The 22,974-nt window shown below is 37.3% G+C and overlaps 1 protein-coding gene across 3 annotated transcripts in view; it reads right to left on the bottom strand.

The window, feature by feature from the left end:
• Positions 1–1,300: 1,300 nt before the first annotated feature.
• ACOX3 (acyl-CoA oxidase 3, pristanoyl) overlaps positions 1,301–22,974 on the bottom strand; it is a 29,060-nt gene continuing 7,386 nt past the window's right edge. For 2 of the 3 annotated variants that reach the window (XM_005424739.2, XM_031060078.1), the window contains exons 7-17: positions 15,751–15,847; positions 15,161–15,343; positions 13,783–13,905; positions 11,977–12,097; positions 11,390–11,509; positions 10,302–10,415; positions 8,856–8,971; positions 6,116–6,290; positions 5,584–5,651; positions 4,802–4,888; positions 1,301–1,718 (exon numbers count right to left, since the gene is read on the bottom strand). In XM_005424739.2, the coding sequence (XP_005424796.1) occupies positions 1,599–1,718; positions 4,802–4,888; positions 5,584–5,651; positions 6,116–6,290; positions 8,856–8,971; positions 10,302–10,415; positions 11,390–11,509; positions 11,977–12,097; positions 13,783–13,905; positions 15,161–15,343; positions 15,751–15,847 (1,324 nt within the window). In that variant the 3' untranslated portion in view covers positions 1,301–1,598. The remainder of the gene's footprint in view (positions 1,719–4,801; positions 4,889–5,583; positions 5,652–6,115; positions 6,291–8,855; positions 8,972–10,301; positions 10,416–11,389; positions 11,510–11,976; positions 12,098–13,782; positions 13,906–15,160; positions 15,344–15,750; positions 15,848–22,974) is intronic. The other variant, XR_004082132.1, reaches the window with a different exon arrangement.

Here is a 22,974-nt window from a genome sequence, read left to right as displayed (position 1 = left end):
AAGATTTACACACAGCTGTTTCCCAGCTGTGGGGAAGGAGGCAAGAAAAGACTGAGTCACTTATGGAGAGCTCAGAGGTGATGGTGAAATCACACACATGTAGGACAGCAGAACAATGCTGCTGATCAGCATTGACAGTGCAGAATGGGGACGGACAGATCAATGGTACTACATTTAACATAGCATGGCATCTCTTCTCCATTTGCCTTTTTCACTGCCACAGTTCCTGGCGTTCACATTGGACACTGGGCATTACAAGCTCTGCCTCTTTCCTTCAGAGACACTTGTTGGATGCCCCATTGATATGGAAAATTCCTAAAGATAATCATGAGACCCCATGGCTCCATAGCATCTAATGATAGGTGTTAAGCTGTTTAATTGATCTATTTTTTCTTCCATAGGATGATGCCACCTATTGGACTTCACTAAAAGAGGCAAAACAGTTCAAAGAAAATAAACACCTTATACTGTTTTTTTTTTTTTTAGCAAAGAAGGTTAAACTTCCCTACAGTTCAATTGCAAGAAAAGAGCTTCTATTAGGACACCCTGAGTTAAGGTACCTCATTAGAAAAGAAGAAAGGATAGAGGCAGAAAAACCACAGGCAACACTGACTATCTTTGGTGAAGAAAAAGAAATTAAGGAGAAAAAAATTCAGTTTAACAGGATAGCCTCTATCCATTTTCCAATGGGACTATAAACAACAGCCATAGAATTTCAGACTTTTTCTTTGGCTTTTTTGTTTTTAAATGGAAGTGCGTTGAGTGTGATAATTTGTAATTGACCTTGGACTTAAGGTAGTAAAATTATTAACATTTATGACTGCTCTGAGTCTGGCTAAGAAGTTATCTTTATTAAAAGAACATTCCTTTCAGCTAAAAGCTAACAGTGTGATTGTTTCCAATTTCCCACTTCTGAGCTAAGACAACACACTAATCAGAGCCATCTTTCCACGCTGCCACGTTACTGTTTGGTTCCTCAGAACTGGGGCAGCCAGCAAGCTCCCTGTGCCCTCAGGACAGACACCTGCCTCTGCTGACACTGAAACCGTTGCTTGTCCTGAGCTCTTCCTTTCTGGTCTTCTGAAAGGCAATACAGGCTGGTTCTCTGCAATCTGAGGACAGGGGAGCAGAGGGAAAGATGCCTCCCCCAATGTTCTCTCACTATAATCATAGTTAATACAGGTTTTGTCCAGCCTGTCCTAAATTTTTTTTGCCTTTATCAGCTTATTCATAATCCCTGGTGGAAAATGTTTTTTTTTAATTATTTACCTTCTGTAATATGAAAGTAACAACAAGAGAGTGATTGGAAAATCTTTTTAATATAAACTTTGCAAAGCAGTGATTAAAATAAATCTTCATTTTTTAAAATTTAATTGAGTAAATATGTATAGTGTGCAGATGTGTTGCTCTTGATCTTGTCATTATTATGTTAACAGTCCCTCAGATCAAGCTGGACTTGATTTCAAAGTTATTTTAAAACTTGGCACTTCTCAGCGAAAATCCCTTCAATTTTCAGCGTTCATATGGTCTCATTTCCTCCTGATGTTTGTACAAGGTATCCATCTCAGGCCCATCCAGACTTTTAAAAGCTGTTTGGTTTACAATCTTGACCTCAGCCTGCCTACAACAGGTTTATTCATGCAAAATTCCGCCCACCATGAAGGTCTGTTCAGAGCTTTGTTGCCTTGAAGGATCTCTCCCCACATATTTTTGTATAACTGCGAAATAATAATAAAAAAGGATTAATGCACAGAGAAGAAACAAAACTTCTGCAAGATAAATTATTAAGTTAATTTAATAGCTGAAATGAGATTTTGAATGAATTTCTAGATAAAAAATGTGAATAATTATGTACAGGCAAGAACAAACGGAACAATAAGCACAAAATTTGAAAGTACTGTAAACATCAGATTTCTGTGTAAATCATTTAGACCATCCTTGGATAAGAGCAGGAAACCAGAAACCTTTATTATCTCTGGTTTTCAACTTGACATGAGTTGTACTGTCGAAGGTAGAAATTTGGAAACAAGATTATATTAAGCCAATCTTTGTTCTGTCCAAACCTGAGGGCTGCTGTTATCTTTGTTTGAACACACTTCTGGAAAGTAACAGAACTTATTTCCCAGTGTGAGCGGTTTGATTTGAGCATAAGAAATTCTTCACTCAAGAGCAGATTGCTGATTTGTCATTTTACTAATTTGCATTTTTTTGCGGAAGAGTTAAAAAGAAGCAAATTTTGCAAAAGTAGTATTTTAATATTTGTTAATTCATAATTAACAAAAGCTTAAAACTTTAAATAACTTTATAGAAAAATCAGGAAAGAAGAAACATATTTTCAGCAGTAAGAGAGCACAGTGTAACAAAATAATAATGTAGTGTAAAAGCAGTCAGTGTGGTGCCATAAAGTGAAATGCCATTTTTCTTCACCTAAAGATGCTGTGGTCCTAAATATCTGTGATGACTTAAATAAATATTGAAATAGAATATATTTAATATTAAATATATTTCACCTTGATTACATGGGCTAATGTTAACTACTTATTCCATTCTAATTTTGATTAAATGTTGTCTAACAAGTTTTAATTAATCCTGCAATAAATGTGGCAATACCTTCACAGACTTAGGCTGAGACTGTCAAAACTTTTATGGAGAAATTATCCACACCATCAAAGGTCCTTTTAAAGAGAATCTAAATTCTTCTTTAGGGCTTAAAGCTGCCTATAAAAACATTTGAAACTTTTCCTCAGCTCCAGCTGTGATCTGTGGCTTACAGCACAACACAACTTATCCTGAATTAAATTCACCTTTTTGTTATACTTGGATAATCTATTCTTTAAAATACTCTAATTTTTACTAAAATGTTTGCATTGGTTCTTAGAAGATGCAAAGATAGCAATGAATAGAGGATTAAACATAGACAGCCAGGAGACAATGATCTTTAGTAAGTGTTTTGAGTGAGGGATTGGCAGCCTTTTTTGAATTTCAGTTGAAAATATTTACACATGTTGAAAACCACAGACTTACAGGCAATTCAGAAAACCTTCCTGAATTCTATAGAACATGGGTTGAATAGCACTGATTAAAATTATTTTCTCAATGATTCAATGAATTTATAAAAAATTAAGTACATGAGGAAGTGTTTAGATTCCTACATGCATTTCTCACATATTATACTCCTAATATTAGTATCTAATATTAATAAGTCTCTATGGCTTCTGCATTTGCAAGAGCGAAGAGGTACCCAAGGAGGAGCCAGCCAAATCCATCATGACAGCTTTATGAGCTACTGATAAGAAATCTCCAGGTGACTGCTAGAGAGGGGATACTATTCTAGGAATGGATCACTGTGTACTTGTACCATATTTTATATTTCTGCCTATAGCATCTGCTCACAGCTTCTGCTAGAGACAGAAAAATGTGTTAAAATGGGCTTTTGGCCAATACAGATACTCTTAACATCCTAACAAACTATGTTCTTTCTCTGAAGAGTTACTGTCAGAGCTCCCCTCCCATGACCCCTTGCATTAATTTAATCCTCAAAAAAACCTATAGAAATGGAAACAAAGTTTCCAGTGATGATTACAGACCTCTAGGAGATGGCTGGATAGGTAGAGCCAGCCTTTCCTGCCTCATTTGTAGAGACTGCTAACAAAGTAATCATTGTGTTAGGTCAGCTTAGAAACATCTGTTCTGCCCTCTGTATTGCTGGATCACCATGGGAACAAGGGGCAACTTCAGACAAGAATTCACATGAAATACTGAAAACCACGAAGTCTGATGCAGCATTCCTGTCAAACATCCTGGCAGGCTCCCCAGGCTCCAGGGATTGTCTGCAGCATCCATCCACACCAACCCAAACTACTGTGCTGTGACATTGGTCTCTGCAGAACAGTTATCCCACAGCTCGGCCCTGATGAGTAGGTTTGGCTCAGTAAACAAGAATTTTGGTTTGCTGAGATTTTGGAATAAAGACAGATCTTGAAATATGTCAAAAAAAAAAAAAAGGCAGGGAGGGACCAGGAGCTGTTGTAGCCAACTCCATGGTGCACTCACATCCCGAGTCCTGCTTGTAGGTCTGGTTATGCTACTTCAAAAAGGATATGGCAGAATCAGAAAATACACAGAGAAGGAAAACTAGGTCTGTCAGAGGAATGAAAAGACCCCCATAGATAGTAAATAGATATGGACTGGGACTAGGAAGTATTTTCTAACTGTACTCATAATTAAATTGTAGAAATGATGGTGTGATAAAAGCCAAATGACAGCTGAATTTGAAAATGGATGGAAAAAAATGGAGAACAGACATCTGTGGCTACCAAATAGAATGATACAAATAGAACCTATGGCATGAGACATCTCTTAAACTGCCAACAGCTGAGACATCAGGAAAAGAACACCTCACTTTTTCATCTGTTTCCCAGTGTTCTCTTTGGCCATCCATCCCTGCCAGCCACAGAGTGTTCTGTGAACTGAATCCAGTATGGCCTTTCTTATGCTCTTAACTCTAGCTTTGTGTAACTACACCAAAAAATTTCTCTCAGCCCTTTTCCAGTTCAGTGCACAAATGCCCACAACAGCAAAAGACAGCAATACTGTACAAGTTTCCCATTGAAGCTTATCTCCAGTAAATGAAAAAGTTCATTTTCTGCAGACATCAATTTAACTCTGGTAGTATTTTACACTGAAAATTTGTCTTTCTTTTCTTTTGTACTTGTGAAATGTCTTGAATATGTTACGGCTAATTGCAGGCAATAATCTTCTTCATGATTAAAGTTACAAAATTTACAATGGGTTTTCTTACCTCTCCACTTGCTTTACCAATGGTAGAATTGAGAATGAAGTCAGAAGGAGCAAAGACATCAACCAGGGCAACTGCATCATCTTTCAACTGTTTAAAACCAAAAGACACACATTTGACAACTTCTGTAATTGTCTATGGCTGAACTACAGAGCAACATAAAAACTATTTTCATAAAGTACCAGCTTTGATAATTTAAGAGAAGTCCACAATAAGTAGCCTAGTTTTATCTTGATTTTTTTCACTCCCAGGGTAACTGCCAAAAGAGACTGTATTTCAAATGTTTTCCTCCTTTACCTAGGGGGTTTAAAACACATTTTAACCAATATGGTGCTGTTCACATGTATAAACACATATATTTTTGGACTTTAAAAACATGATGACCAGATTCTTATTTGAAATTTTGTTGACCTGCAAAGAATGTGTTGCAGATTGGAAAGCTTTTGTGCTAAGAAAAAAGAAAAAAAAATCACAAACTAGCTCAACAATGAAATAAAAAGAACTGGATTGAAACATTTCATTGGCTTTCCAATGAAGATTGCAAGGCCACAAATGCTATGGCGTTATTTGGTAAGACATACTGTTTTCCATTTATTGATAAATAAATTAAGACTAGATTCAGGGTCAGTGAGTTGCTAAACTTCACAGAAAATTATTCAGAAGCCATTACTGTAATATCCTGCTAACTTACCCCATGAAGTAGAGAACAATCTGATGACTATAAGCCATGTATCTCTTTTTGAGTGCTTATATACTATATATTTAATCACAATAAACAGGCTTACCCTGTAACAGAGCTTCAGAATAGCATCCTGAATAAATTTCCCAGGTTGTTCCCCTGAAGCATAGCCACCTTAAAAATATTGACAGAGAAGCTTATACCAGTTAAGATTACATTCATAAAAAGTTTTTGCCAAGTTCATGAGTTCAGTAGTCAAGACTAGGTAGCTGCACCTGTGTAATTGAACTGACAGCCTCTCATTAATGAGCTGACTGCAAAACTCTTAGTCTAAGCTATGCAGAGCCTTTTGTAGTAATGAGCTGCACTACAGCATCTTGCTGCCTATCCCTCATCCTCTCACACAAGCACTGGATCACAGCAAAACCTCTTATCTCTCCATCATCTCTGAGGTAAGAGAGAGACTTCTGGGACTGCAGATTCCTGCTTCTGAAAATTTGGTTGTGAATGATTGTTTTATATTAAACAAGCAGTAAGAAAATGCTGTAACATAAATCATCACTAGGATTCCCTGCCCCATCCAAGGAATACTTTTTGTAAAAGTGACATGCACAGCACATTCAGGGAGCTGATCTCACCTTGGTAGAGCACAGCCAGGTGTTTACTCAAGGACCAGAGCCCGTAGAGAGCACTGAGATGCCTCAGCACTGGCTGCAGAGCTGCTGGGACGCTGGGATCGTGGCTGTAGTCGTGGAAGCGCTGTAGGGCTGTCTGCTCAATGAAAGCCAGAGCCAGAGACCGACAGTAGTACACCTGAGGAGACAGGGGAGAAAAACACTGAGGAACAAAACACAAAGAACCAGCCCTCAGCCTGTGCAGAATGGCATTGGTGGAGTTAGTGGAGTTCTGCTGATTCAGGTGTGATGATCTAGTTGGAGAAATTCTAACGGTAGGAGAAAACACTTTCCACAATGTCTGTGCAAAGATTAGTTATGGAATGTCTCATGAAATGCCTATTAGAAGTAAGACTGAGTGCCTATTACCAGTTTAATTTGGCAGTTGCAGCCAGGCTTTATGGGATCAAGAAAATACATCAGAGAGAAGACAGTGTAAAATCAGGTCTGCTGATTTTAGGATTATTAAGAAACCTACATGAATCTAAGAAGAAAAAGGTAGGTTTATATTTATTTTATATGATCCAGAGTTTTATAAAGAGGATAAAAATCTTCCTATTGAAAACTTATTACAGTCCCTTCAAATAATAAATAAAATCTGATCATGTTAGCATGAGTGGATTCTGATGATGGATTGCAATAGATTGCAGTATGTTTTGAAGGAACTATTCAACTAGTCCTTGCCAATTATCTGATGAGAAAGCCAAGTCACCAGCTATTGTTAATGCAAAGTATATAACCTTAAGTGATTGTATGTACATGTGTATAGGAACACTTCTCTACATTTGTATACTTCAGCTTTGTTATATATGCTGCCATGGAGTAGATTGCTGACTGACAACAGTCTAGCTGGTGAACAGCAGGGGAATATGATGCCATTGCTGTCCTGGCTGACTTGCTGCAATGATGTAACTCATGTTTGTTTTAAGTTTGTTTTGTTAAGGTTTGGCTGTTTAATTTTTTCCATGTAGAATTAGTTGATTAGTTTTAATTCTTTTCTTTTAAATACTTGCAATACCCTTGCATTTAGATCCACTGCAGCCTGTAAAGAAAGCATATTCCAAAGATCACTGTCTCTCTGAACAGCAGCTGCCCAGTGGCACACTTATGTCCAAGCTCAGATACGTTTATAAATTATTATTTACAGCAAAATACACATCCTCTATTCTCTGCAGCATTAAGGAGGACTGCCCCCTTACTAGATGGTTTTAGAGATATGCTAATTCCCTAGTCAGAATGAAATGCATCTTAATATCCCAAATGAAACATTAAGAGTTGTTTTCCTGTTGTTCTCCCCTATAAATCTATTTTCCTCTTTCCCATTGCTTTCACTTCTGTACAGTTTCTATCAAACTGTGCTCAAACCAAAATAACCTAGGGATAGACTAGGAATGTCTTCCAGACCCCCCATAGCATGAACAAACATTTTGTATTTGTCAACCACTGGTCTGACAGAAAAGTGTTTCTTCATGCCCAGAAAGTTTTAAATCAAATATGTACATGTCTTCAAAGCATAGCTTGTAAATAATTTTCAAATGTTTTTGAGGCATGACATTTAAAATAAAAAGTCTTGCTGTCCTGAGGATGAATTGTTGGGAGAAAAGAAAAACTAATGACCTAAAGTAAATCAACACCTATCTCAAAGGCAGCTGTGTGCCTGAACCTCTTTGAATTTTAAATATATTAGATAAGACAATCTTCATACTTCCAAGCTCACCATTCTCTCTATTGCACTGGCCCCAGCACCAGCTTCACCAAAACCTGCCTAACTGACAGGCAATCAGACTGGAGTTTCTGGCAATTCTCATTGATCTGACCCTGAAGAATTTCTCTAATAAGCTGCTTCTATGGTAAGAGCAGGAAAAATTTTCTCCCCTTTATTAGTGGTTTCACACAGATCATCTCCTGTTGAAGCCAGGCTGGAACTTTCTAGGTGCAGAGTTGAATGTTGACTATTCCTTCCTGCTGTTTTTTAGCTTTGCAGATAAAGTAAGTGACACCGACCATCTTCAGGGAACTGACTTTTCTCAGTGACAAATGACAAGCGCTCATTCCTTGGATGTGAGCCAATTTTTCTTATGGAGGTGGTAGAGGAATCTGGTGAGCTTGGGGATAAATACTGAAATTTGGAGTGAAGCCATTCCTAGCTGTTAAAACTCTCTGGTGAGAGAGTGGATCTGCTATATGTAAATTGTCAATGTTTCCTTTTCAGGTTCCAATGCTGTCAGTCTGGTATCTTTCATGAGTACTTTGCACTACAGGAATTAGAGATGAAAAAGACCTATTAGGTCATCTAGTTTACCTACCTGCCAGAGCAAGATTCTTTCCTACACTATGTATTTGGCCACAAGTGCAGATGGAGAAGTAATAATCAGATGCTGCAGTATATTTAATATTAACAGATTCAGTCTTCAGAAGTTGCGCTATCAAAATTGCAGACATCACACAGCACATGCCTGCAACTTTTCTGAAGGGAAATATATCCTGAATATATCCTGGAAGATTTCTACTGATGGTAACTGTCCTCATGCTATCATGTTCTGTGCAATGCACATGGTCAGGTATGAAGTTTTATTAGTTATTTGACTTGCTGCTTTATGGTTCAGGAAATTGTACTTTATGACAAAAGAAGATAAAACTAACAGAAACTGAAAGACTTGGATGAAAAAAAATAAATTAAATAAGAAAGATTATTAAGTATTACCTGACAATTGTTTTTTGCCTCAAAATCACTTTGTCCCGCCTGCTTCTCCTTATTCATTTTTAGGTCACTTTCTCGGAGCAGGTAGCAAACCAACCACTTATAAGCTGCTAAAGGAACTAGGAAAAAGAAAAAAGCAAAATTCTTAACATTCATAGTTACGATGCAAGAAGTCACATGAAAATTCTACTGCAGTCCCAGATTTTGTTACTTGATACAAAAAGTGAAAGCATTAATTAATCAGTCCATTGACATGCCACTTTTTCTATTAAAGTAGATACAATAAATATCTGGGGATAACAGTCAGATTGTGAGGATACAATGAAGACATAATCATGTCTGGCCTTACACTACTTCAAACTAACCCCAAGCTGGAAGACAATGTGTATCCATAGCTCAGTTTAGACTTCTTGAATAATTTTTTTTTGTTTTGTTTCATATGAAGACTTAGGCCTGCAAGGTACAAAGTCTCTTCTGAGAATACAAGAACAGAAGATAGTCCACAATTACAGGAAGCATGTTACTTGCAGCATTGTTTTCACTGGTGGCTGAATGTAATCACATTTAAATTACTCTCTTTGTACATAATTGTGTCATATTTCTAAGAGTAGTCTAGAACTATTAAGGCAAAAAGTTATTCAGCATGAAGTCCTTGCATGAATCCAGCTTGCTTGTTTCTTAGCTGAAGATTTAATGTAGAGGATACCTTAGGGTATAGGGAGTGTTCACATGCTGCCTAATTTAAGGTATTTAGAGTAACAGTCCAGTTTCTAACAGAATGGATCAAGAAACAGATCCAGACATTTTTTAAACTCTGGTCTGGTTCAGTAGGTATTGCATGAGAGAACATGAGCTGCTCTCTCATTATGTGTTGGTATTCTTTTTGTGTCCAAGGGCTAATCTGGATTCAGTGATACAAAAATGGGAGCAGCATCTAATGTCATACTTTACTTGATTATAGCAGAGTAAAGCAGGAAAACTACAGGGAACTCTTTCTACCATTACTAATTTTTCTCTATACAACAAAAGCATCTGTCAAAAGCAGATGAACTTCATGCCTTTTCAACATGTTTGTAAATCCCTTGTATGGTTTTCTAAAAGAACCTAGTTTAGTGATAGAAGGTAGTAGCAATCAATCCCCTTAGAACGGGAAAACAGCAATACACTGGTGAAAAACCCTAACTCAGAGATGCTATTTTAAGGGAAGACTAGAGAAAAAATAATATCTGATGCTATCCTCCATTGCAGAAATGAATTTGGACAAAACAGAATGTATTTTGAAATGCAAACTATGTTCTTAGTAAATAAAAATGCATGTAATACAAGAAATGTCAGCAAATATGACAAATATCTAATAAGCAGCAGAGGTTGAATCTCAAATCTCTGGATCCTTTCCATTGGAAAGGAATTTAAAATTCTCAAATCAGTTTAATAACAGCAGAAGCCTACCTGAGGAGTCCATGCAATCTTCAACACTAATGGCTGTGAATCTCCAGCCAAGAATATGATGGTAGTCTTGCAAAAAGTTTATTGTTCCCAAAGGGGATTCAAAAGGAGCTTTATCTGAAATACCAGAGAAAATAAAAATGATTTATGAGAAAAGAAATCAGACTATTTGGAACTAAAAGCCTATTACAAAGCCATGCATACACTTGACAGGCCAGATGCAATTAGACCATAATACTTATTTTATTATGGCCTAGTCCAGCCAAAAGAGGACTGGTAGACAAGTGTGGAAAAACCTGACATCACTGCCTGTAATTATTCCCCCTAAGATTCAACTCCAACTGCTGAGTTTTCCAGCTCTGTAAGATGCTAGTGAAACTCACTGCTGGAAAACTGAAACAAAATCTAGAGAACTACAAGATGTGGTGATGGATATTGCTACCAAGTCAGGTGATATGAACTGTTCCAAGTACAATAAACAGACTTATGATGACTTTACCGATACAAAGTCACAGAATCGTAGAATGGTTTGGGCTGGAAGGGACCTTCAATGCCATCTTGTTCTAACCCTCCCATCCTGGACAAGGACACCTTCCACTAGACCAGGTTGCTCCAAGCCCTTATCCAGTCTGGCCTCGAACAGTTCCAGAGATGGGGTATCCACAACTGCTCTAGTCACCCTGTGCCAGTGTCTCACCACCCGTGCAGAGAAGAATTTCTTCCTAACATCTAAACTAAATCTCTCATCTTCTAGTTTAAAACCAAAGCCCATGTAGATAGCTCTTCAGACCTGGATGCAGTGCTGAGGTAATTCAGTTGAACTAAACTGCACTTCACAAGGAGTAAGATATGGCTTAACCTGATTAGGGATGGCAAAACATCTAGCTAGCTGCTGCAAGACAGAAGAAAGAATATTTCTTGCAGCAAATATTTCTGTATTGGGAATGCACCATATGATGAAGTCTGAAGCACATTATTTATGTTCCACAAAATTATTAAATGATTGTCAATTGCTTTCAGTATGAAATTACCTCCTGATTCCATTAGCTACACACTTTTAGGTGCAGTAAGATTCCACAATGAAAACATACCTTTTATGCAATTCATCCAGCTCATTAAGTAGTTGCTGGTTTGCTGAAGCAGGACATTGTTATCTCCCTCATATGTGCAGTTTGGATCATTGTCATTTCGGATTTCACCCAGACGATTCACTTAAGAGCAAGTGCATGGTTTAAGATATTGCAATGTATTAGTAGAAGCTAAGAGAGATTAAATAATTATTCTGTGACAAAATGCTGTCCATTCCTGTATGTAAAACTACTGTTACAAACAGATGAGCTTGAAAATTCACTGATTACCTTGTACAGTAAAGATTTTAGAAAAGTGTTGCATTAAACTTAAAAGAGAAATTTTCATCTATAAAGTCTGCATCTTTATATTTGAAACTGACACTGAATTACTTGCACAGTCTTTCCAAATGCTGGTGCAGATCCTGTACGGGTTTAGGGAGTTTTTTCATATTTCAGGTATGAAACAACATTTAAAAACATGGATATGAGAATAAAATACTTTCTAAACACATTGCTAAAATTCAGAAATGATAGCACAACAGCAGTAAAAGAACACATCAAAATAACCATTCTCTTTCTGATCAGTGCATGCAGTGTCTGTAACTTACTGGCAAGGTAACCATGCCCTCCACAAGCTTCTCGGCACTCCTGGGCTGCCTGCTGAGCAGTCCAAGATGCCAGTGATTTGCTGGCAGCAGATAAAGCATGAATCTCACGTCCCAAATCAGCCTTTGTGAAAAACAAATTATAAATGAGGAATAACTTTTATAGAAATTAAGCTGGTGACCAGCTAAAGCCATAGGTACATGTACTGCTTTATAACGAACAGTAACTGGCAATACAGACATAAAACTCTGTGAGATCTATGTAAGTGCAAAGCATATTCTTTGGTGCCACAGAAAAACCCTGCCACAACTGAGGAACCTCGGCACCAACTTTTCTATATGAGACAGCAATAATTTGTGTCAGGTAACAAATGATTGTTACACACATGGGCACATGGTGTAACAATAATTTGTTACGTGACACAAATTATTGTTACACCATGTAACAATGGCACATGGCACATCTTAGCTCAGCTGTACCAGCAGGCACAGCATTGAGTGAGTTAACTCGCCACCTGCCAAGCTTTCCCTCCCAAAAATGGAGAAGCAGGTGGTTGAGAGTGGCCTGTGCAGAAAAAGCTTCTATTCCCTCTGTGACATAAGCAGTATTTCTCTCCCCAGCCAGCAACAGGATACTTATAAAGTTTATTGCCTTACACAGTTCTCACTGATCTTTTAAGCATCAGTTTTGCAAAGAGGAAGAAAGTTTTTATGTACACCCTCAGACACTCCAGAGAATCACAGTAGCACAGTTCTGTTGACTTTCTGAAAATGCATATGGAATTCTGGTTTCTGGAGATAGGGGCTTGATACAACCAAAGCTTATTTAAGAGCACCTCCCTGATTGATGTTTCTTGTTTTAAGATCTACTGTAGAACAAAAGGAATCCATAAGAATTACATTCTTAGATTTTTCAACAATGAGATTCTTTCCTATCATGACCTTCTCCTGATAGCCACTGTTTCCCCTAAGATTAGTGACTGCACTGCAGACATCCAGAGATGAAGTATCAGGTAAAAACCTGATATCAAACTTGAATCAAATAGATTCTTCTGTGTTTTGTGCAAAGAGGAGAAATTAAACTACCCCACCATTAGTACAAGTTATTTCATGAGCCTTACTTTAGCTGAAAAAAGCTTGAAGACTTAAAAAAGACCTGAGCAATACACCGCAGTACGTAGGCCTTAAAATTTTTTATTGCCAAAAATTATAAAAATATATAAAATTTATATGTTGTAAAAACACAATACTGCAGTTAATTTGATAAGAATCAGTCCTTGCACAGAGATTCATAGATTAAAGTATTTCCTCTGTAAAGGGATGACTTCCAGTGGGCTGACTGTGGATTAAAAATTCAGTACTAAGGCTCAGAAGTCAACTTTTTTCACTAAGAATATTTATTTTAATGCATGAATTTGAATTTCAAACTCAAGTACGACTCAGAGAGTCTGTGCAGGAATTAAGATATTTTCAGAAAATCTTTGATATATGCTCCCCACAGAATCATTTACAACAGTTATAAGTTGAATTTACATCATCATAATATATTTATGATAAAAAATTCTGCAAGAGAACACAACCTACAATCCCACAGAAACCAATAAAACGTTAATCACTCCATCAAAACAAATCTGAATGCTTTTCTAATGCAACTTCAATCAGTACTTTGAATGCCCCATATTTCTGAGACATTGCTCTGTCATTCTTGATTGTAAGAGAGCATAAGACTTCTAAATTTGCTTTCCATTTAACAGTTTCCAGTTTATTATAGTAAGAACTCAATGAAGAGGAAATATGTAAATATCTCACCTGTCTCTGATTCCTTTGCTTTGTCAAAACACCTGCAAAAAACTCTACAAAGTTCCCAAACAGGGACTTTGAGAAATAATCTAAGGCATATGCAGCAGCCAGAAAAGGTAAAAGACGCCATTGCTGGAAAAGAAAAGGAATTAACTTGATTTGATTATAAATTGATATATGTTTTTAATAGTTACTATATTGAACCAACTCGTTAATTTTTACTGTGTTCAAAATGGAAAACTACTTAATGGAGAAGAGAACAATAACCACCTATAATATAATGTAATTATATTTAATTATGTTATAGGTGGTTACTGTTCTCTTCATACAAGTCATGGTTATATCCTTTTAGTTCTCACATTTCATGAATTTGTGATAAGCATTCTTTTAAACCACGGAAAAAGTTCACTGAGGCTTTGGGGACCAAAGACATATTTTTGCCATGTGTTTACAAAATGTCTGGCATGCCAGGGTCAGTCACAATTCATAAGTTTCCTTAGTACAAACATACAGAGGTTGTAACCATTTCATGGGGCTCACAAAGGAAAAGAAAAAGTGCTTGAAAGTCTTTGTGGTAAAGAATGAAGGGAATGAGAGTTTCAGCAAGCAGAACCCACAGAACAAGCCAAAACTGGGAAAAATTGAGAGACTCAAAGAATAGTAGAAAGCAGATCCTGGCTTTTTCAGAAATGGTGGAAGGAAGGCACCTTCCACCAGTTTGCAGAAACTCAAGAAATCTTTCAACACTGTAAGATAAGTGTCAACCTGGAAAAAGGCACCCACACTGCAAGGACCAACTGGGCAGGTTTGTTTTCAGCACTTATATAATTACCTCTGTCATTCAGCAGATCTGAGTTTTCCCCTTTTCCTAGTTATTCTACATACAATTTTTCTATTTTTTTCAGAGCAAAAAAATAGAAAAATTGGCATCAACTGCAAGTAAACCTTGGTTATAATCCTCTTAAATCACTATTAGCTTGAGAGTTTTCCAGAATGAATGTTATTGAGCTCTATACTTTGGAAGTATACAGGGTACAAATGAGAAACAGCATAGCAACAAAAGAAACACTGATATTTTGAGACAAATGCAACTTTCTACATTTGCAGTACTTTTGCATGTGTATGTAAGACAGTCTTTCTCTTACAGGGTTAATATTTTAGAAGACAAATGTTTCTACCTACTTCAGAGAAACATGAATTTCCAAGAACTTGCTCTAAAAGCCTGGTCATGCCAGGAGAAGGTTTTGAGTTGGAATGAACCCCCATAGCTGTACCAGAATGATACTTCAGGTGACACAGACAACTTTAATTTCACTGTGACCTGCAGTAGCTCGGAATGTTAGTTTCATTACATAGAAGTCTGTAGATTGAATTCCAAAGTATTTACCTGTGTTTGGTATTCTAGGACAGGTATTTCTTCATCCTCAGTTGGTCCAAACTGACGGCGAGCTGCTGAGAAGCGAATGGCTATTGCCAAGGCAAGCTTTAAGTTGGTTGTGGAAATTCCTGTGATCATAATTCTGCCACTGGACAAGGATCCCAGAGCTGCACTGAAACGTTCTTTAACCTCCTGAATGAATAGAAAGCACTGAATGAATGCTAAGGCTAACATTTCATTTAACCCCCACAAAGATGTAACTTGGTAGCATGAGCAGAAGCAATTTTGCCAATTTTGTCTCCTGACTCATTCAGATGAGGCACTCAGGTGAGAGCCAAAATAGTCATGCCTCACACAGTCAAACTCTAAATTCTTTGGGATCAGTGGGGTCATGCAAAAACCACAAAGTTCAGTAAAGTCAGCAAGGTGAGCTGAGACATCTCTGAAAGGCAATTAAAAAACCAGCATTCATACCTCATGTGAAATTGCCAACAGCCTTCATAAGTTCAGGTATCCAGTACTTCCTGACATAAGAGGCCCATTGCTCTGTCTCTCAACCTACCTTTGTATATTTAATGAAACAAGACCTTATTTCATACCTTGATAGAACTTGAGTACTTCCCTTCAGCTGTGACATCTCCAGCTATATTCAGGATGTTTTCTTTTGGTATCCTGACATTGTGGAACATGGCAAATCTGTTTAAACAAATACACAAACAGTATAAAATCTATGTCTACATAGTTTGAGGTGTTTGTATTATGGAAAAAAAGGTCACAAGAAAGAAGAGATTGCAAAATTATCTCAGGCGTGTGAGTGAACTGAAAACAGAGCCCATCAGGCCAAATAGGCAATTTTAGGGAAGTATGCCTGGGACAACAAAGTCTTTCAGACTCAGAGCAGTACAATAAATTCAAGAAAAGAAATTATTTGTTATAATGCTTCTGATTTTTGTGGTTTTTTTGTTTTAAAAAGATGATGTTTACAAAACAAACAAAAAAAAAAGGTCATTGACTCTAGGAGACCATTTTAGCAGCTTTGTAAGGAAAGAAGTAAAAAAGAATGGAAGGATAAGTAATGTATTCTGGTTGAGGGAAGAGATAAGTAAAGTTACTTATTAGAGACCTTGTACACAGGCAGTTTGACAGGTATTTTCACTGACACCTCAGAAATCTGAACTGAATTCTCAGGCTGCATGACTTAGGTTGCCTAGGTTGGAATCTCAGCAGTTAAAAGGCTTGGGAAGATGAACAACTTCCTTCTGCCACCTAGAACAGGACTGGTCCATTCTCATTCCAAATAATTCCCTGCCTCAAACAAGTCTGCAGAACTGTATTCTTAACTGAGGTGTTGTTTATTCCAGTCTGGAGACTGCTTTGGAATAGAGACACTATATATTTTTATGAGTCTAAAATATAGACCTGTGAGGATCACTCATTCTACTGCAATACAAATAAGGACATAGCTGAAATAGTGCCCTGAGAAGGAACTGAAAGGAAATTTTTCCTTTGTTTAAACTCAAACTAGGAATTCTATTCCCTGAAATGTGGATTCTTAGAAAAGGAAGAGCAGCATAACCCCTTCTAAATCGCAGCACTCTAGCAGCAATAAAGATGGAAGTTTTTAAGATAGGGAGAGTGTCCTGAGTATTCATATTCCTCAGGAAGAAAGTGACTGAATTTTTTCACCCAAATGGGCAACACAATTTGGCACAATAGCAGCAGTATCAACCCCACTCATGAATATCTCACTATCTAATAGCACTTGAAAAGCTGTATTTGTAATCAAAGAAAATTCCTTTTTCCTGCCAATAAAGGCTGATCTATTTAATATGGCTCACGAGAGCCAGGTCTTTCACTTTAATAAATTACATAAGGGCTGCTTTGCTGCATGTGCTTTTAAATTATGAGTTGTTTCCAAGGAAACATATCTGAATACTGAATTTATTCAGCCTTAGAGATACACAGTATTTTCAGACTTAGACACGAAAAAGGCATGCTATCCTAACCAAGAACCAGCTGCCTCAACAACTCCAATAAATGCTTTGTTAAATGCCAATTTCAGTGAGACTACACTACTTAGTAATAGAAGCAAATTCAGATTTTCCAAAAATCGGATTTCCATCTACGTTAATATTTTTTTCATATCACTGAAAATAAAAAATATCTTTCTAGAAAGATCTTTTGGCTAAATTCACATTCTCTGCTCCCTATATCCCAAACAGAATCACAACTAAAACTGTACAACAACCAATATTTTTTAAGCAATAGCATGCACCTTAGAGAGAACTTGAGCTTTTAAATTATTATTACTCATTACTTTAATTAGTGTGTGTGGCAAGGTTTAGGTTTCTAGTTTACACTCTTTTTTCACAGTTGCTGTCCATCCACAGAATTTCAAGAAGGTGCTTCCTCCTAGGACCTTACAAGGCAAGCATAAGGTAGGAAGCTACAAATATTTTCAAACAGTGAAGCAGACACTAATTACTGAAGAATATTTTCCTGACAGGATGCCTGCCAGTCACAGCACACCAGCAGCTCATCGTTTTTTACAAGCCATTAGGTCAAATGAGAATTTTAAAAATGAGAGTGATGAAGGTAAGAGAGCTCCATGGATGTTTATAAGGATCCCTCCCAAGCAGGAAGGGATGCATGGAAGGAAGCAATGAAATATTATTTTAAAAAGCTATTGAATGGGTGATAAAAACTGGAATTATAAGCCAGACTAAATGAAAAGTTGACCTAACAGAGAGATGATATCATCTTTGGGGCACATATTAGGACCATAATTCAAAGGGCTCCAGTTCTTAGGCTTTCTCTCTGCAAATAGATATTTGCAACATGCTTAGCCTCCTATGTGATGAATGGTAAGATTTCATGGCAGCATTCATAGAGTCATTAGGCTGGAAAACACCTCCAACATCAGAGTCCAACCATTACCCCAGCAGCACTGTGTTCACCACCAAACCACATCCCCAAGTGTGACATCCACACATCTTCTGAACCCTTCCAGGGGTGATGATTCCACCCCTTTTCCCTGGGCAGCCTGTCTCAATGTCTTAACACTCTTCCAGTGAAGAAAATTTTTTCTCAGTATCTAACCTAAACCTCGCCTGGTAACACTTGAGGACACTTCCTTTTGTTCTGCCATTTATTACTTGGGAGACAATGACAATGAATAAAATGGCAAATTATCCTCTGTTATGTGTTGTGTTTTACACTGTAGTGATTAGTTCAATTCACTGAGCTAAGTTGTGCAGTTGTAGACATTTTTTTATACTGACCTGCACTTGAGACTCAAGCATTCATAAAAAGCAAATTGAAAGCTACTACTTTATAAATCTGTATACCAATTGCCTACTTTCAGGAATTCCAAGCCTACTCATAATGAATATGTGAGAGATGTGTGCTGAGCAAAACAGCTCCCAAAATTACCTAAACAATTTTATCCACTTTCACTTGCTGTAATACAATCCCAAACAGTTAAATCTAAGGGAAGAGAAAGTTTTATTATAATCTGTCTGACACAAATATAAGGAAGCTAATTCTGTACCACATAAAAGATGACCTAAAATTATTATGATTAAAAACTACAAGCACACCCTTCTTTAATAACTTACTCACAGCTTGTGAACCAGAATATTGAATTTCCTCTCATTATATGGTAGCCTATTTTCTTAAAATCAAAATGAATTCAAGTAACAGGTTTTTAAAGTTTAGATTTTTTCCCTTGATATTATCTATTACAGACATATTATATAAAGATATGTGGATATGCATAGCAGATGGCAAAGACTTTAAAAAGCAAAGCCGGGCAGCAGAACTAGCAATTAAAAATTCAACAGAAAATTTCCATGTGTAAAGGAATAAGATATTTTGCCTATAAGCACAAGTGTTGAAAATAGAAGCAGAACCTCACAGGACTGCTGGGTTAAGCGACCTCGTGAGATTGCTGCCAACTGCTGTTATGCTCCTTCTCCAAGAACTTTGCTATTGGGAATTGTTAGACATATTGGCCAATTGGAACTTGATATTGGAACATATTAAAAATAAATAGTAAGATTTAATGAAGTCAATGATCACATTTTTAATGGTTATTAGCCTAGAAAGCATGGACTTGGCCCACATCTGTCAACACATTTAGGGGAAAAATCTCCTTAAAGAATTGAAGAAATATCTTACAATAATGGAACTGTAAACACAGTCATGGGGATATCATGTACCAGCAAGTTTGGAAAATGGCTAAATTTCACACAGTGATGACAAGACCAGAGGTTTAAAAGCTGCCCTACTTAGGGCCTCTTCAGCACAGCAGATAGCGTGACTGGGATTAAGGCCTCTCAGCAAGACAGACAGACAGCTGTCACTTTAAATAGATATCACAGGCCTCTACAGCAATGTGCAATTTTGCATCCTGTAGACACATTTTTTACCACAGATAAAAAAAACTTGTATCACATAGATTTCTACCAAGAGCAGCTGAGCAGAGGAAAGTGCCATTCCAATAGTAGCATTCTTGTTTGGGTTCCTTGGCCAGTAGTTGAGGGAACATTTCAAACTAAGTTAATCTCACTGACTTTAAATCACACAATAGTAATTCATCTGGTGCGTAGTAATGCTGATAAAAGAGGAGCAGCTGGAAAAGCTACAAGCTCCTTTTGCCAGTAGTAAAGTAATAAACTGTTACCTATAGTACAAATAGCTCAAACATGCTTTAGTGAACTTCAGACTCACTAAAATGCCTTTTCTGCCAGCTTCTGTTACTGACTACCTTAGAGATGGTGCAATCATCTCTAATGCCAGACTTCCAGCCAGAAACAGAAAGCAGGTGAATGGTATTGGAAGGCTGTGAGTCAATTGATATCAGGGCTGTTTATGGGATATGTTAAACCTTGGGAAGAATAACATTTCAGAGGTTTGATGAAAAACCTGCAGAAGGAAAGAAAAGTGCCGCATATTCTAGACTGATGCTCACAGAAAGGTTAGAGCTGCAAAGAGTAACAGTGAAACTGGGGGAAACTGCATGGCAGTATTTTAGTTTTATTTTCTAAATCAAGGCTCTAATCTAAGAATGCAACTCTGTACAGTAATGCTCAATAACAACAATAAAACAACATAGTTTATAGGCCTCCTAACCTAACCTACTGGACTCCACAGGCACACAAAGACCCACTCACACTAAAGTCCTTACAGTTCAAGTGCTAGTGTTGTGAGGAGCTCTGGATGTGCAGACTCCTGCAGCTGTCAAGAGCTGCCAGAGCTCTGCTAAGGAACAAAAATGGCTGGTTGAAGTTCACTGCAGATGTGAGACTGTATTTTTGCGCATCAAAAAACAAATGTGTTACCAGATTTAAATCTACCTTTCCCCATTTTCACCCACATCAAGTGACTTTCAGTGTGAAGTAGCTATTGCTGTAGAATTTTGAGGCACATGAAAATGACAAAAATGAGGGGATAAGGCAGCACTCTGCAGCAATGTGACCACAGCCTAGTAACACTGTATGCACCCACATAGTGTCCAACCCTGACTGCAGAAATGACAGGAGGGGGGCAAAGCAGGGAAATGTCAATGATTCTGCTGCAAAAAGGACAGCTTTAACCTAAACTGTAAACATGCAAGATGTGTTTGCAAAATACCTAGTTTTAACTGTGGAAGTGGCACTTTTCACCAGGACAAGTGTTCATGGTGTATTCAGATAACAAATACAGGCACAAGCATTTTAACATTCTTTTTTCATCTATAGCCACTTCATTGCTATTGCTATTATAATTGTTTGATACTTAGGTCAGAGGCTGTAAGTCACTAAAAAATATTAAACAAGCCCAAGCTTGTTTATTTGGGAAGAAGGTCTGTTTTTTAGACTTGATTTCTTACATCTCAGTTCTTTTTCCTGTACCAAACAACCACTCCTAAGGGCTTGCAGTGAACCAGACCTGACAAATTATCTGACTGAAGACTTCAAAAATTGGTAGGGCTTTTTTTCCATTAGTTTTCATGCAGTTCCAGCTCCCCTACAGGTACATAAATGTTCATCACAGCAGAAAGAAAAAGGCAGTGTGGAAGCAGAAGCAAATAACCAAAAAAGCTGATTATGTATACTATCTTCACTGAACTACTGTTTCAGATTGAAAGATGAAGCTCCAAAGATTATTTAGGCTTCAACCATGTATTACAGCTCCTATCTTCCTGGTGAAATTACTGCAACAGTTGCAAAATCTAAATGAGCACTAGGAGGATAAATAGTAGAAGACAAAAAGGACTAGACTGATTGTTCTGTCCTTAAACCACCAATAGCAGCATCATAATGTACTATTGGCAGTGATGCCGAAATAGTAATGAAGAAATAAATTAACCATTTAAATGCAATCTGTAAAGGCTTGTGATGTATCCCATCTTTGCCAATATACAAGGAATTACAGTGAGGGCTTTCTGAGCCATCTCTTTCCAGAAGGATCCTTTTACACAGTTTACTGTTTTCTGTCCAATAAATCCCCCTTACCTATTTCTACTTGGGCATTCTGTTTTGTTTTCAGTATCCAGAACACTGAATCTGGTCTCACTGATTGCTAGAGAACATGCTGAACATCTTAATGTGTTGTATGTGTGCAAAGATTTTAATTATACATGAAAGGCTGTCAAACAGCTCATAAACACCACTAGTTTTCCCAAATCCACAATTATCATTAGATCCAGTTAACAATTCTTCCTCTAGAAAGACCCTTTCCTCCCCTACAAAAGCTTAGGGTAAAATGACAATTTCATTTCTCTACTCCTTCCCTAACAAAGGGTTTTATCTGCTTATCAAACTGTATGCATGTTATCAGTGGACTCAGCTGAATGAGCTCAGAACATGTTTTACAAACACAGGCATGGAAAGCACCATCTCAGAAATATAATAATAGCTGATTTTCACTCTTCCCCATGCAGATACAGTTGGGCATCATTTCCATCTCTGGAGAGGGGAAAGCAGAAATTTGCTGCTTGTTACAACTGGACATGAAACTGGTTCACCACCAATTCAGTGTCAATCATTTAATGATGTGCACTGAAGTAATGGGTAATTTGGGCAATGTTCCAGCAGCTAAGGTACATCCTTCCCCACCTCCCCCACCCCCCAAAAAAAGCCCAACAAAAAAAACCCCAAAAAACCAAACCAAAACAAACAAAACAAACAAACAACAACAAAAAAAACCACAAAAAAAACCACACCAAAGGAAGGAAACAGAAATGCACATCAACACATAGCCCAACTCTTGTTTTATGTGTGTGCCGTCCCCCCACTCCTTATGCCTGCCACGCATTTTACTGAAAAAGCCCTTGAAGTCCCAAATACTCAGGGATCTTTTCAGTAGGTTTTTTTTTCCTCAGCTACTACCATTTTGGGTCCTTAGTTAGCAGCATATTTCAAAGACTGCCAGAACATTAGCAACAGGTGGACATTTTAATATTATGAAATAAAGACTGAAGCATTTGCATCCCCTGGTGGCAGTCCGATTTAACTTCAGTAACAAAACACAAACCCAGCTTAAATTCTCCATAAGAAAAAATAGAGTTCTATTTTTATCCCTTTATGCATTGATTACACAAATTATTGTAAATTTCCTAGAGAAAGAAAAATATTTTAAAATATTTTACAGTGATTTTGTCTTTTTTTTTGTCAGGACAGCTAAAGTTACAAAGACCTGCAAACACCATGTGATTTTTGGACATTCACATTATGAAACTATGAGAATTACTTGGAAAGATAATTTTAGGATGGATTTACACTGCAAAAATTCCCACATTATTCTGGCATTCTTTCTCTTACTAAAAACATTATACTCTG

This window comes from Geospiza fortis, unplaced genomic scaffold (genome assembly GCF_000277835.1).
Source record: "Geospiza fortis unplaced genomic scaffold, GeoFor_1.0 scaffold147, whole genome shotgun sequence".
NCBI classification, from domain to species: domain Eukaryota; kingdom Metazoa; phylum Chordata; class Aves; order Passeriformes; family Thraupidae; genus Geospiza; species Geospiza fortis.
The sequence above is the reverse complement of the archived record's forward strand: the minus strand, read 5'-3'. Positions and strand labels throughout refer to the sequence as shown.